This window comes from Suncus etruscus, chromosome 15 (genome assembly GCF_024139225.1).
Source record: "Suncus etruscus isolate mSunEtr1 chromosome 15, mSunEtr1.pri.cur, whole genome shotgun sequence".
NCBI lineage: Eukaryota > Metazoa > Chordata > Mammalia > Eulipotyphla > Soricidae > Suncus > Suncus etruscus.
The window spans coordinates 78,836,788-78,852,686 of NC_064862.1; the positions used below are offsets into that span (position 1 = coordinate 78,836,788).

Consider the following 15,899-nt stretch of genomic DNA (forward strand, 5'->3'; position numbering starts at 1 on the left):
TATGGGATGCTGGAATCAAACCATGTTCTGGCTGTATTCAAGGCAAACACCTACTGCTGTGCTATCTCTCTGGCCCCCACTGGTATGAATTTATGTAAGGGGTTTGTGTGCCTTTTATTTCCATTCTGGAAATAATTTGCTGCTGTAAGTCTGTAAAGACCATAAAGATAAATGTCAAAGCAAACTTATGTGGCGAGTTTCTTTATTTTCCTTTCTTCTGGGAACTTGATGGCAGGCTTATAAAAGAACATACACTTTATTATTTTAAGGAATCTCCATACTTTAAAGTCCTGTTCTTATCTTTTTGGCAGTACTGGTGATGGAATCCAAAACCTTACATGCAAGGCAAGCATTCTACCACTGAGCTACATTCCTGACACCTAAAACTCCCTTATGCTTTTGGTTTTTGGGCCACCCTAGGTGGTGCTCAGAGCTTACTCCTGGTGGAGCTCCAGGGATGCTGTGGGATTCCAGGTACAGAACCGGGGTCCATGCAAGGGAAGTACACTATCCATTGTACTCTCTGGGCCCTGGGCCCCAGATATTCTTTTGCCATTTTTGACCACATCTAGCGATGCTAAGGGGTTTATTCCTGGCTCTGCGCTCAGAAATCACATGGCAGGGGCCAGATCGATAGCATAGCGGTAGGGCATTTGCCTTGTACCCAGACGAACTTTAAGGGACCTGGGTCAATCCTCGGCATCCCATAGGGTCCCACGAGCCTGCTAGGAGAGATTTCTGAGTGCAGAGCCAGGAGTGACTCCTGAGCACTACCAGGTGTGCCCCCCTCCCCCAAAAGAAAAACACTCATGCAGGCTTGAGAACTCTGAGATGCTGAGGATCGAACCTAGGTCTGCTGCATGTAAGCAAACAACCTCACACAGAGCTACCACTCAGGCCCCTGGCCCTATATATATATATATATATATATATATATATATATATATATATATATATATATATATATATATATATATATACACACACAAAAACCAATATATATATATATTGGTTTTTGGGTCACAGCCGGCAGCGCTCAGGGGTGACTCCTGGCTCCAGGCTCAGAAATCGCTCCTGGCAGACTCGGGGGACCATATGGGATGCCGGGATTCGAACCACCGACCTTCTGCATGAAAGGCAAACGCCCTACCTCCATGCTATCTCACCGGCCCCCCCATATTTTCTTAACTTTGGTTGGGGCCAGTTCATCATAGGCCCTCTCCAGCTCTTGGATGGAGGGAGGCGGTCCTGGCAGTTTGGAGAGACGAAGGGAAGAAGGGAAGCATTCCTGGGTCCCTAGCACCAAGCTTATAAGGCAACTTATACAGTGCCTCGGGCTCCATGCAAACGACGCGCACAAGTTTGACCCTCGGAAGCCGCCGTCGACAGTCCTAGCCACATCGGAAAAACGCGGATCCCGCTGCCTAGATTTGCCGCTAGTTCCACGGGCCTCCGTGTCCTCTGAGCCTCTTCTGGGAGAACTTCCGGGGCAAAGGTGAGGGCTTCGGTAGCGGCGCGGGTTCCAGGAGGGCTCCGGTAGTCTCCCGATGCGGAAGTCCCGGCCTCGCCCAACTCTCGCGAGAACTCGTTTGACGTCTCGCGCGCGACGCGCGGAGGCCGAGGAGGGAGATCCGAGCGGCGGGCGGGCGGGTGCGGCGCGGTGAGCTGCGGCGGGCCGAGGGGCGTGGAGCGGGTGGGGGCCTTCGGGCTGCGGGTTGCACCGGGGTCGCGGGCTGAGGGGCGGACAGGGGTGCACGGGCATTACGGGGGCGCGGGCTGAGAGGTGCACGGGGGGGCGCGGGCTGGATGTCGGGCCAGGCTGCACGGGCTGGGGGCGGACTGAGGGGTGCGGGCTGAAGGAACAGGGAGGGCTGGGATACGGGGGGCTGGGGGTATGGGCTGAGGGGTGACTATGGGCTGTGGGTGCAACTAGGTTGCAGGGAAGAGGCCCACCCCTCTGCTTGCACATCTGGGGTTCTGCTGATTGCTTCTAGGTGCTGTCTCCTGGTAGGTCCCCACCTCATCGTGGTGTGTAGCTGAACCCCTCTAGGAGCTGGATCCTCTCTTTCTATCTAGTGGCCCCTCTCCATTGGGGATGGCTGGGTTTTGGACTCAGTGAGTCTTCGGAAACCCTCCCCAAGTGCCTGCCTTTCTGATTGGGTATGCTGTGGGTGTGTACCAGGGCCAGCTCCATACAGTCTGGGAACTCACACTTTATTTATTTATTTATTTATTTATTTATTTATTTATTTATTTATTTATTTATTTATTTATTTATTTTTGTTTTTGGGGTCACACCCGGCAGCGCCCAGGAGTTACCCCTGGCTCCACACTCAGAAATTGCTCCTGGCAGGCTCGGGGGACCATAGGGGATGCCGGGATTCGAACCAATGATCTTTCTGCATGAAAGGCAAACGCCTTACCTTCAAGCTATCTCTCCGGCCCAGGAACTCACACTTTTGTGCCATTGATTGTGCCTGGAATGGTCCCCTATATCCCCGCTTCATCCATCCCTCAGCCTCTCTGTCTGATCCTCCGAACGTGCAGAGCTCAACACAGACCGATCCTGGGCCAGTTTGGGTTTCTGCATCTTTGATCTGGACATGAGGTTTGAAATCGCCATCTAAAAATCACAAGCAGGGGCTGGAACGATATATATATATATATATATCACAGCGGTAAGGCGTTTGCCTTGCACGCAGCCAATACAGGACGGACCCCACTTCGAATTCCTGCATCCCATATGGTCCCCCGAGCGAGCCTGCCAGGAGTGACTTCTGAGCGCAGAGCCAGGAGGAGTAACCCGCGAGCGATGCCCCAAACCAACCAACCAACCAACCAACCAAACAAACAAAAATCACAAGCAGAGTCACAGACTCATTCTGTCCATCTTTGTGGCAGACCCACTTTGTACAATTTTTTTTTTTTTTTTTTTTGGTTTTTGGGCCACACCTGGCGGTGCTCAGGGGTTACTCCTGGCTGTCTGCTCAGAAATAGCTCCTGGCAGGCACGGGGGACCATATGGGACACCGGGATTCGAACCAACCACCTTAGGTCCTGGATCGGCTGCTTGCAAGGTAAACACCACTGTGCTATCTCTCTGGGCCCATTGTACAATCAGTTTTTTTTTTGTTTGTTTTTTTTGTTTTGTTTTGTTTTTTGGCCACACCCGGCGATGCTCAGGGGTTACTCCTGGCTCTCTGCTCAGAAATAGCTCCTGGAAGGCACGGGGGACCATATGGGACACCGGGATTCGAACCAACCACCTTTGGTCCTAGATCGGCTGCTTGCAAGGCAAACACCGCTGTGCTATCTCTCCGGGCCAGTACAATCAGTTTTTAAGGTTCTTCTGGACACTGTCATCCAGCAATTTTGCAAAGTGGATGTCATGGTCTTTCAGTTGCCAGATGAGGAAACAAAGTCTCTGTTTTGGTGTTTAGTCAATACTAGATACCTTTTTTGGAAACCTTGTTAAAGATGGTAGCATATATTAGTGGCTTTGTTAACACACTGGAGGAAGCGTGGTTCTGAGGCTGCTGCCACTGTTGTCAGCTAGATTTCTTGTGAGTGGTCATGTGGCAGTGCCTGTGGTGCACCTCTGACTGACTATTCAGGTAAATATAAGTACCAGTGTAACTTGGTGGCAGGTGTTGTTTTTATTTATTTATATTTTGCCATACCCGGCTGTACTCAGGGGTTACTCCTGACTGCAAACCAGGAATCATTCCTGGCAGTGCTCAGGGGACCATATGGAATGCCAAGATCAAACCCAGGTCAGCTGCATGCAAGGCAATTGCCTTACCAGCTGTAATATGGCTCCAGTCCCAGATGTGTTTGTTTGCTTCCATTCTTTCCTGATAAGTTGGTTGTGTGAGCTCCATGGTATCTCTGAGGATTGTGGCTATGGACACTAATGTTTTTATTTTAATTATTTATTTTTTTGGGTTTTGAGTCACACCTGGCAATGCTCAGGGGTTACTCCTGGCTCTGTGCTCAGAAATTGTTCCTGGCAGGCTCATGAGACCAAATGGCATACCGGAATCGAATCACTGTTGGTCCTGGGGTGGCTGTATGCAAGGCAAATGGCCTACTGCTCTGCTATCTCTTCAGGCTTGGACACTAATGCTTTTAGAGACTCTGAGAGAGCATTGGGAGAGTGGCAGAATCGATGACATATAAAAGGACTCTTTGTCTCCTGCCCTGTCTTCCTCCACAAGGTCAGTGACCATGGAAGACCTGGGGGAAAATACCACTGTCCTGTCAACTCTGAGATCTTTGAACAGCTTCATTTCTCAGCGAGTGGAGGGAGGATCTGGACTTGAGCCCCCCAGCTCTGCCCAAGGTTCCCTTCAGATGCAGTACCAGCAGAGCATGCAGGTGAGTTCCTTATACTGACCTCTAGTTGAAATAGCAGCTCTCGGGGCCGGTGAGGTGGTGCTAGAGGTAAGGTGTTTGCCTTGCAAGCGCTAGCTAAGGAAGGACCGCGGTTCGATCCCCCGGCATCTCATATGGTCCCCCCAAGCCAGGGGCAAATTTCTGAGCGCTTAGCCAGGAGTAACCCCTGAGCATCAAACGGGTGTGGCCCGAAAAACCAAAAATAAATAAATAAATAAAAGAAATAGCAATCCTCAAGTAGGATCTGTTCAGGTGAGTTCAGGTGTTTGAACAGAGCACTCCCCTTACGTAGGGATGTGTCAAATTCCAAGAGGTGTAGGCAGGTCATGTTATGTCAGCCTAGAGATCAACTGGTTGATCCCCAAGATTTCCAAGGTAAGTATTCAGAGTGTTGATAAAAAGGTTGGAGGTAGTTGTCTTATCCTGAACTGTCCTGGCTTAAAAGTCTAACTTATCAGTATCTTTAGATCAGGTCCTGTGCTCAGTATTACACTCTCATGAATAAGCTCACAGTTCTGGATTTGCCTCACTGGATCTGCAAAGTAGAAAGATGTGGTGTCTGAAGATATAGCCCTTGCTGCTCTATACTTAGATTGCTTCTCTGCTTCTCTAGCTTCTCTGCTTGCTTTCTGCCTTTTCTTTTTTTTCTTCTTCAATTTTTGGGCCATATTTGCCTATGTAATGAGCTATGCTCAACTCTATGTGGGGGTACTCTGGGTACTGCATGTTGCTGGGGATGAAATCTGAACCTCCTGTATGCAAACAGTATACTGAGGTCTCTTCCCCCAGTTTCCTGGGGGATAGGATAGACAAGCTAGATCTTGTCAATTCTGCTTGTGTTGCTTAGGCCATTCTGCCAGTGTCTTAAGTTAGATTGGCCAGTGGTATCCTGAAATGAGCCATTTGGTACTGTACAATCTGGTGTTTATGTACATTTGTGTGCTAAACAATTACATAACTCTTTTTTGTTTTATTTTTATTTTTTTTTTTGGTAATTTTTGGGTCACACCCGGCAGTGCTCAGGGGTTACTCCTGGCTTCATGCTCAGAAATTGCTCCTGGCAGGCACGGGGGACCATATGGGACGCTGAGATTCGAACCGATGACCTCCTGCATGAAAGGCAAACGCCTTACCTCCATGCTATCTCTCCAGCCCCATGTTTGTTTTATTTTTGTTTTTGCGTCACTCCTGGCAGTGCTTAGGACTTACTTTCTGACTCTGCACTGAGGAATCACTATTGGCAGGTTCAGGGGACCATATGGGATGCTGGGGATTGAAACTACATTGGCTGTGTGGCAAAAAGCGCTAACCACTGTGCTATTGCTCTGGCCCTACTTCTTTTTTTTTTTTTTTAATTGTTGGTCCACATCCAGTGGCGCTCAAAATTTATTCCTGGCAGGTTTGGGGATTACAGATGATGCCAGGGATTGAATTTGGGTTGGCCGCATGGAAGTCAAATGTTAAACACCCTACCTGCTGTGCTATCTCTCTGATTCCCATGAATAATTGCATTACTCTTAGTAATAATGCCAGAGATCAAACGTAGGTCAGCTGCATGCAAGGCAATCACCTTACCAGCTATATGGTTCCAGCCCGAGATATGTTTGTTTGCTTCCATTCTTTTCTGGTTAGTTGACTGTGTGGACTCTATGGTATGTCTGAGAATTGTGGCCATGGATACTAATGTTTTTATTTAAATTTTTTAATTTTTTTTTGTTTGTTTTTTGGGTCAACCTGGTGATGCTCGGGGTTTACTCCTGGCTCTGCGCTTTGTAATACGTTCTTTTTTTTTTGGTTTTTGGTTTTTCAGTCACACCCAGCGGTGCTCAGGGATTACTCCTGGCTCTACGCTCAGAAATCGCCCCTGGCAGGCTCAGGGGACCAGGATGCTGGGATTTGTACCACCCTCCTTCTGCATGCAAGGCAAATGCCCCACCTCTGTGCTATTTCATCGGCCTCTTGTGATAAGTTCTTATAGCTCTCTTTGTGGCAATGACTGGCCTTTCTGAAATTAAGTCATTTGTGCATATGTATACATATAGCTATTTATTTCCCTTTGCCTGATGGTGCTTAGGGCTTATTCCTAGCTCTGCTCAGGGGTCACTCCTGGTTGTGCTTGGGACCATATGTGGTGCTGGGGATCGGAACTGGGTTGGCTTTGTACAATGCAAACACCGTACTCATTGTATTGTCTCTCCAGCCCAGATTTTTTTTTTTTTTTTTGGTCACACTGGGCAGTGCTCAGGGGTTACTTCTGGCTCTACACTCAGAAATCGCTCCTGGCAGGCTCGGGGGATCATATGGGATGCTGGGATTCGAACCACCATCCTTCTGCATCTAAGGCAAACGCTCTATTGCTGTGCTATCTATCCGGCTCGTTGGCCCAGTTTTTTTTTTTTTTTTGGTTTTTAGGCCACACCCAGTGGTGCTCAGGGGTTACTCCTGGCTGTCTGCTCAGAAATAGCTCCTGGCAGGCACGGGGGACCATATGGGACACCGGGATTTGAACCAACCACCTTTGGTCCTGGATCGGCTGCTTGCAAGGCAAACGCCATTGTGCTCTCTCCGGGCCCGGCCCAGTTTTATTTTTGTTGTTAAAGTACTTTTTGAAATGGTAGTAGTAAGAGTAGAACTTTCTTATTTTATTTATTTATTTATTTTTGGTTTTTGGGTCATACCTGGCAGCACTCAGGGGTTACTCCTGGTTCTATGCTCAGAAATAGCCGCTGGCAGGCACAGGGGACCATATAGGATGCCGGGATTCGAACCACGTTCCTTCTGCATGGAAGGCAAACTGCCTTACCTCCATGCTATCTCTCCGGCCCCGAACTTTTTTTTTTTTTTTTGGTTTTTGGGCACACCCAGCGATGCTCAGGGGTTACTCCTGGCTGTCTGCTCAGAAATAGCTCCTGGCAGGCACGGGGGACCATATGGGACACCGGGATTCGAACCAGCCACCTTTGGTCCTGGATCGGCTGCTTGCAAGGCAAACGCCGCTGTGCTATCTCTCTGGGCCCAACTTTCTTATTTTTTAAAAATTCTTTCTTAGTGGCAAAATAAGTTTGCCATTTATTTAAAAAATCTTTTTTGCTGGGCCAGGGATTGAACCCAGTGCCTTACATATGCAAGACAAAAGCTTTGCTACAGAGCTACATTCCTAGCCTGAGGAATTCTGATTTTAGTCTGAAAAAGTTTTATGATTCGTTGGTGCAAATGTCTGGAAACTTTTGACCTAAATCTGTCAAAACTGTAGAATCTGTGTTGTTATGGTCTCCCTAGTGGATCAGTAAAGGAGAATAGCAGAGTGAGCTTATTATTCATGCAGCTGCAGACTTACCTCCACCTTGGGCTGCCTTGTCTTGTGCTGTGACTTCAGTTAGTGGTTCTTTCTATTTCCTACCAAATGATATCCAAAAAGACAAGTGCAGGCTCGGAAAACATGGAGATCGGCAGGTAGAAATCTGTGTTTCTTGGGGCATGCTTGCCAATCTGGATTTGATCCCCGGAACTCTATATGATCTGCCGAACTCTGCCAGTGGTCTTGTGAGCACAGAATCAGAAGTAAACCATGATCATTGCTGAGAATGGCTCAAAATCCAAACTGCCCACCCAAAACATTTACCTCCCCTAAAAAATGAAGTCTGTGTGTTTCTTGCTCAATTCTTTTTTTTTTTTTTCTGCCTGCTCCTTTGTTTGTAGGTTTTTAGTTAAGTTTGAAAGTGTTGACACATATCAATTTTGTTTTATTGGTATTGGGCTGCACTTGGTTGTGCTCAAGACATACTTCTTCTTCTTTTTTTTTTTTTTTTTTTGGTTTTTGGGCCACACCCGGCGGTGCTCAGGGTTACTCCTGGCTGTCTGCTTAGAAGCTCAGAAATAGCTCCTGGCAGGCACGGGGACCATATGGGACACCGGGATTCGAACCAACCACCTTTGGTCCTGGATCGGCTGCTTGCAAGGCAAACGCTGCTGTGTTATCTCTCCGGGCCCCAGGCATACTTCTGTATCTGCTCAGAGATCACTTCTAGCAAGATCACTTTTTTTTTGTTTGTTTATTTTTGGGTCACACCTGGCAACGCTCAGGGATTACTCCTGGCTCTATGCTCAGAAATATCCTCTGGCAGGCACAGGGGACAATATGGGATGCCAGGATTCGAACCACTGTCCTGCATGAAAGGCAAATGCCTTACCTTCAAGCTATCTCTCTGGCCCCAAGATCACTTTTTTTTTCTTTTTCTTGGGTGAGGGGGAGGTTTGGTTTTTGGGTCACACTCAGTGACGCTCAGGAGTTACTTCTGGCTATGCACTCAGAAATCGCTCCTGGCGTGGGGGACCATATGGGATGCCATGGGATCGAACCACAGTTCGTCCTAGGTCAGTCATGTGCAAGACAAATGCCTACCGTTGTGCCACGGCTCTGGCCCCTCAAGATCATTTCTAAGTGGTTCTGGGGATCAAACCTAGGTTGACTGTGTAAGGCAAGTGCCTTACATGCTGTACTATCTCTCCTTTTTTTTTGGGGGGGGTCACACCTGCTGACGCTCAGGGGTTACTCCTGTCTATGCACTCAGAAATCGCTCCTGTCTTGGGGGATGAACCGAGGTCCATCCTGGATCAGTCGCATGCAAGGCAAACGCCCTACTACTGTGCTATTGCTCCGGCACCTCTCCTAGTTTTTTGCCTTTTTTGTTTTTGTTTTTGAGCCACACTTGGCTATGCTCAGGGGTTACTCCTGGCTCTGTACTTAGGAATCACTTCTGGTGAACTTGGGGCACTATATATGATATTGGGGATTGAACCCCGTTTGACTGTGTGCAAGGCAAGTGTTCTTCTCGGTGTACTATCTGCTCTGGCCCCTTCTCTTCTTGCTTGCTTTGTATTGTCTTCTCTACTTGCTACCTCTCCACACTCATTTCCCAGCTAGAAACACAGTGCCATTGCTTCCACCTGAAGACTGTGCCTGAGCCTTGTTAGGATCAACTCCTCAGTGACTGTTGTATGAGTCATTCACTTGTTGGGCATAACTACTGAAGATTCTCTTTTCCTTTGGGTGTGGCCTTATTAGCTGGAAGACCGAGCAGAGCAGATCCGATCCAAGTCACACCTCATCCAAGTGGAGCGGGAGAAGATGCAGATGGAGCTGAGCCATAAACGGGCCCGTGTAGAGTTGGAGCGGGCGGCCAGCACCAGTGCCAGGAGCTATGAGGTGAGTTCTGGAAGATAGAACTCTTTGGAGATGAGAATCATAGACATGGTGCCTATCTACAGAGATCATTGGATTCTCCCCCTGTACCAGGGCCACATGGCTTGGTGTCTTTTAGGGTTTTGTTTGTTTGTTTGTTTTTGGGCCAAAGTGCTCAGGGGTTACTTCTGGCTATGTGCTCAAAAATTGTTTCTGACTTGGGGGACCATATGGGATACCGGGGATCGAACCCAGGTTTGTCCTGGGTCAGCCACATGCAAGGCAAATGTCCTACCGCTGTGCTATCACTCCGATCCCATGCCTGGTATCTTTTAGGCCACAGATTTCAACTGTGCTTGATGTTGTTGAGGACAGCTGACAGATTTTCCTCTCTGCTGGGCCTTTTGGTTTCCCCCTTTGAAAGAATTGGATTCTGGATTCAACAGAAATATTAGGAAGTGTGGTAATGGTGAGCTTAGAAAGTCACTACTGGGGCCGGCATGGTGGCACTAGAGGTAAGGTGTGTGCCTTGCCAGCGGTAGCCAAGGACGGACCGCGGTTCGATCCCCCAGTGTCCAATATGGTTCCCCCAAGCCAGGAGTGACTTCTGAGCACATAGCCAGGAGTAACTCCTGAGCATCACCGGATGTGGCCCAAAAACCAAAAAAAAAAAAAAAAAAAAAAAGTCACTACTTTGATCTAGACTAGATATTGCTGGAAAATGGTTATAGCACCTGAGAACAAAGAGCCCCAGGTTTGGAGTCTGCTTTACATTGTCTTGTCTCAAGCGAAGGAAGCTGAGCCCCAGAAACGTGCTCAGTCGTCAATTTTCCCTTTGCTTTGATAAAGGGAGACTTTGCAAGCTTTCTCAGTCAGTGCTGCTCAGATATGGAAATAAGCTGCCAAGAGTTGAGCAGATCTCTGGTCAGCATGTTTCTGGCCTCTGTGTTTTCCCCACGGATAGATGTCTGGCCCTGCTCTGGCCTTATGTGGCATATTTGCATGCTTTCCTAGTTCTTGTTAAAAATAACTAATGTTTCAGAAGGTGTAATGCGAATTGAATATGCTTGAACCTAGTTTGTAAACTTCTGATGTGGCACTCAGCTGGCCCAGAGACATGCTGCTGCTGAGGCATTGGCCCTGCTTCTGCTCTTGGGCTATTTTCCTGGGAGGTGGGGATCTCTGTGATGTCTTGCCTCCTTCTAGGAGGGATATTTCTGGAAGAGCTAGGGGAAGGGATGGGGAGGGCAAGGTAATGAAATATGACTATTAAAATCAGAGAGAGAGGGGGCCAGAGAGATAGCATGGAGGTAAGGTGTTTGCCTTTCACGAAGAAGGACGGTGGTTCGAATCCCGGCATCCCATATGGTCCCCCGAGCCTGCCAGGGGGACAGCCTGCCAGGTCCTTCAAGCCTGCCTGAGTGCTTCCGGGTGTGACTCAATAAAAACAAAATAAAAGAATCTTTTAAAAAAAATTCAGAGAGAGAGAGAGAGAATAAGGGCTGGGGAAGGAGAGGTCATGAAATATGACTACTGGGGCTGGAGAGATAGCACAGTGGCGTTTGCCTTGCAAGCAGCTGACCCAGGACATAAGGTGGTTGGTTCGAATCTTGGTATCCCATATGGTCCCCTGTGCCTGCTGGGAGCTATTTCTGAGCAGATAGCCAGGAATAACCCCTGAGCACTGCCGGGTGTGGCCCAAAAACAAAAACAAAAAAAGTAATTTGACTACTAACTTCAGAGTGTGTGTGTGTGTGTCTCTGTGTGTGTGTGTGTGTGTGTGTGTGTGTGTGTGTCTGTGTGTCTGTGTGTGTGTCTGTGTCTGTGTTTCATGAGCTCAGGACCTTACATGTGAGGCATGGTGTTTTTGCCACGCCACTACTTTGGTGCAAAGTATTGTTATTATTACAGTGCATTTTACTAAGATTTTAAGGGTGGGGAATCGGTAGTGGAATATTTTTTCCTGGGAATTGAGTTGGTTCTTCTGTCCTGGCACCCATGCACGGACAAGATGTGGTACGTCCTGGACATGAGTCTGTCCTGGATAGCCAGTGTCCTCACTGGGCCTCACAATTCCTTTAAACATGTTGGGATTGATGTTAATTCTTTTTATTCAGAGAATCTAGAGGTGGAGGACTAACAGCTGGGGCCCCTCGCTGAGCTTCCACTTGCCATTCCTTCACATTGACAGTAGGATATAGCTCAGAACCATCTACATTGGTGATTTTTCTTTTTTTTTTTGGTTTTTGGGCCACACCCAGCGGTGCTCAGGGGTTACTCCTGGCTGTCTGCTCAGAAATAGCTCCTGGCAGGCACGGGGGACCATATGGGACACCGGGATTCGAACCAACCACCTTTGGTCCTGGATCGGCTGCTTGCAAGGCAAACACCGCTGTGCTATCTCTCCGGGCCCTACATTGGTGATTTTTCAAATGGTTGTTTTGTTGGGCATCCATAATGGTTTTTCAGGCACTAGTGTTTTGCACAGGGTGAGGAGGACAGATTGGTGAGGGATTCTGTTCTCCCTCCTTCACACCTGTTGGAGAGTGATACATAGGAGTCTTGGGGCAGGCATCCTAGAGTTGCCACTCCCCTCTCTGACTGAACTGGCCTTGCTTTCTGATCCCTGTTATGTGGCAGGGGTCCTGGCTGAATGGTTTCCTGACTGTTTGGAGACTCTCCTTAGAGTTCCTTATCCTTAGAGCCCTGGCTCAGCTTATATCAAGGAAGCTGTGATTCTCTGTGCTTGTGATTCTCTGTGTGGGGTGGGAGAGTCCTGGTACTAACATTTGCTCTGAGTGAAACAAACCCTGGGAGTACTGACCATCCTTAGAGGGAGTTTCTGTGGCCTAGCTTCCTGATCAAGCCACAGAGAGAGGGGACATGATTTGAAGGATTTGCTACCTCTGCCTCAGGACTCTTGGTCCTATTTTATGGTGGTCCCATTTGTAGTCTCCTCCTTTGCCTCCTGAGGGATAACCTGGCAGATTTGGGAATGAACCCAGGGGTTAAATGGAGAAATCTTAGCTCTGTCACTTCTCCACACTAGCCACATTCTCCCTGGGCCTACACTGGGTGGCTTCTCACAGGCTACATTTGTGGTGTATGTGTGTGTGTGTGTGTCAGCCATTCTGTTTGTAGGCTCATGCTCCCACCACCATGTGCCTTCTCACAGCTATATTTGTGGTGTGTGTGTGTGCGCGTGTGTGTGCGCGTGTGCATGCGTGTGCCATTCTGTTTGCAGGCTCATGCTCCCACCACCAGTCCCTGCTCAGTCCTGCTTGGTTTTCTGCCCCTGGGAGTAAGTAGGTTTGTGTTAGTGACAGCCTGTATGCAGTCAGAGGAATCTGCTGGTGCTGCAGATGCTTGGGCATTTCTCCAAGGTCGGGTCTGGATTTGAGATTTTCCACGCTCCACCTCCTCCTTGCACAGATGGCCACTGTGAGCAGATGGCCAATGACGGAGTGATTCTTACTGAGTGCTCTCCTAGAGGAATAGATCCAGACCCAGCCTCTCAGTCTGAGATTTGTGGTACTGCTTTGACCCTTGGGTTTTGGTCGTGGTTCTGCTGGTGTCTTTGTTGCTGGTTCCTCTCTGAATCTCACTTTGCTTGGAGGGCAGAATGGGGTAGAGAGCTCCCATTTCCACTTAACAGGTTTTACCCTCTTTTCAGCGTGAGGTTGACCGCAACCAGGAACTTCTGACACGTATACGGCAGCTCCAAGAGCGGGAAACTGAGGTGGAAGAGAAGATGAAGGAGCAGCTGGAGCGCAACAAGTTGTGTAAACAGAACCTGGAGGCTACCAGCAAGAAGCTACGGGAGAAAGAGGATGGCCTGGCCGAAGCAAATGAGGTGAGGAGAGCCTAGTTCTTCTCTCACTGGCCCATTTGTCCTGGAAAGGTTTTCTATGAAACCTTCTATCTCTGACTTGATTTTTCTTTTTTTTGGGAGGATGGGGTTTGGGTTTTAGCCATAGTCAGTGACGCTCAGGGGATTATTCCTGGCTCTGTGCTCAGAAATCGCTCCTGGCTTGGGGGACCATATGGGACGCCTCGAACTGCAGTCCGTCCTGGGTTAACATGTGCAAGGCAGATGTCCCACCACTTGCACCACTGCTTCAGCCTCTTGATTTTTTTTTTTTCTTGAGTGCAGCCACAATAAAAATATTAAGTTTTCATTCTCTGGCTTTTACTTAACAAGTTGAATATTTAGTCTTTGAAATTACAGTGTTAATGGTTGACTAGTTTGTATTTTGTTAAAGAAATATATTTTTACTTTTTTGATTTTGGGGCCATGTCTGGTGATGCTCAGGGGTTACTCCTGGCTCTGCACTGAAGTATATCATTTTTGGCAGTGCTGAGAGGGAGGGACCATATAGAATGTTGGGGACTGAACCCAGGTTGGCTGTGTGTAAAGAAAGCACCATACCTGTTATACTATCTCTCTAGTCCCAAAGAAATATTTTTCTATCTATATATCCTGGTATCTCTACCTGCAGATGTCACAGATAACCTTTTTGCTCTTGCTGAATTGTTTTATATGGGCAGACCCTTAGGTGGGCACCCTGTCTTCAGTGTGTCTTTGGCCTTCCTACTGATTCTGCGGTGACCAGGCTCATTTGCAGCCTGTCCTTTCATGGAGAGTGATATCTTTTGGAAGAACTTGTATTCTTTCTTTTCAGCAGATGTAAATAGGTGCCTCTTCATTTGCATATCTTTGATTATTAGCACATCTGTTAGCTTCTGAGAGTCTCTGAATCTCGAGTCTTACTGTCTGCCAAATGAGGGAGAATATATTTTGGAAATAGTTCTGCACTGATGCAGGTGGAACCTGGACTCCACTGACCTTTCCTGTCCCTTTGCTGTGCTGCTTGAGATCACAGTGCTGAGAGGGGAGATGAAAGCTGCTAGGGAAGAGCGGAGCGTGGGATCATTGGTATTCTCTCTCTGCTTGGTTTGCTCTACTTGATAGATCTTCGGAAACAGGCTCCAGGTTATTTTTGCCTTGGCAGAGCTGGAGAGCATGTTAAGGTTGTTCTGACATCTGTCTTCTGATGTGGATGTTGGCAGGAGAGGAGCCGTGATCAGCCTCAAAACAAGCTCTGTGCTCTTCTCTGCTCCCTTTTTGGCTGCTTGGGGATCTTGGAGGAAGCTGTGGGGCCCAGGAGGAGGATAAGTCTATACTAGTTTAGTGGAATGGGGGGGGTTTTGCAACAAGACCTGTCCCATAGATGATGCAAAGAAGGTGCCCACTAGGGTTCATTGTGGGAAAAGTGGTATCCAGCTAGGATGAGAACCAAGCACAAATGTTTGCACTTTCACCTTTTCAGAGAAGCACTCTGGTCAGTATAGAGGTATAGCATAGCCTTTATCTGCTATTATCATGGTACCCTGGCTCAATGAATGCATCACTCTCTGAAGGTATCTTTGTTTTTTAGGGTATGTAGTGGATGAATGGCACACCTGGCTGATTTCAGGGTTTATTCTTGTCTCTGCGCTCAGAATCACTATTGGCAGGGCTCAGGGGACGATATGTGGCACCAGTGATTGAACCCAGGTCAGTGGTGTGCAAGGTACCCTGAGCCTGCCAGGAGTAATTTCTGAGCGCAGAGTCAGGAGTAACCTCTGAACACCATTAGGTGTGCCCCCCCCCCCCCCCAATCCATTCTGAAGGAAAAGATGGCTGTGTCCCCTGCCCAGGGTGTACCATCATCACCATCTAGCACTCACTTTCATCTGTGAATTGGGGGGGTGGATCATGAATGGACTTAGTAGTTCTTACATCTAGACTAGTGTTTCCCAGAGTGGGTGATACTGTCACTTCTTGGGGGGACAGGTTGTGCTAAATACTAAATAGGTTCTACTAAATATAGGTGGGTTAGCCTTGGGTGTAATTGGGAGGTACTTTCTCTTTATTCCAGAAGATAGATTCCCAGATCTGCAGGGTATCTTCTTTGGATATCAGATCTTTGGGCTCTCTGTTCTAGATATTCTGTGCACTTTTCTAGACCACTAGTGTACTAAAGGGCCTTGTGTTCTAGACCATCAGTGCACTTAAAGGTCGGCTCTCAGAAATGCAGTGGAGTGTGATGAACCAGGAGATGCAGATGAAGCGCTTGGAGTCAGAAAAGCAAGAGCTGAAGGAACAGCTGGACTTGCAGCACACGTGAGTGGGGAGGATGATGCCATGGCCCTTCAGTGTGTTTAGACTCTAACCCTTGGCACCTTGGATTTAGTGGGCTTTATGCCTGCTTGGAGCATGTGCTGAACTGCATGTGTAAGACCCTACTAAGAATCCAGCCTGGGGCCAGAGAGATAGCAT

General features: G+C 48.1%; 1 protein-coding gene across 1 annotated transcript in view; it reads left to right on the plus strand.

The window, feature by feature from the left end:
- The first annotated feature begins 1,623 nt into the window (after positions 1 to 1,623).
- The window catches only part of MAD1L1 (mitotic arrest deficient 1 like 1), a 215,911-nt gene continuing 201,635 nt past the window's right edge, over positions 1,624 to 15,899 (plus strand). The window contains exons 1-5 of the mRNA XM_049788592.1: positions 1,624 to 1,660; positions 4,218 to 4,377; positions 9,461 to 9,601; positions 13,251 to 13,430; positions 15,619 to 15,743. Of these exons, the coding sequence (XP_049644549.1) occupies positions 4,228 to 4,377; positions 9,461 to 9,601; positions 13,251 to 13,430; positions 15,619 to 15,743 (596 nt within the window). The 5' untranslated portion in view covers positions 1,624 to 1,660; positions 4,218 to 4,227. The remainder of the gene's footprint in view (positions 1,661 to 4,217; positions 4,378 to 9,460; positions 9,602 to 13,250; positions 13,431 to 15,618; positions 15,744 to 15,899) is intronic.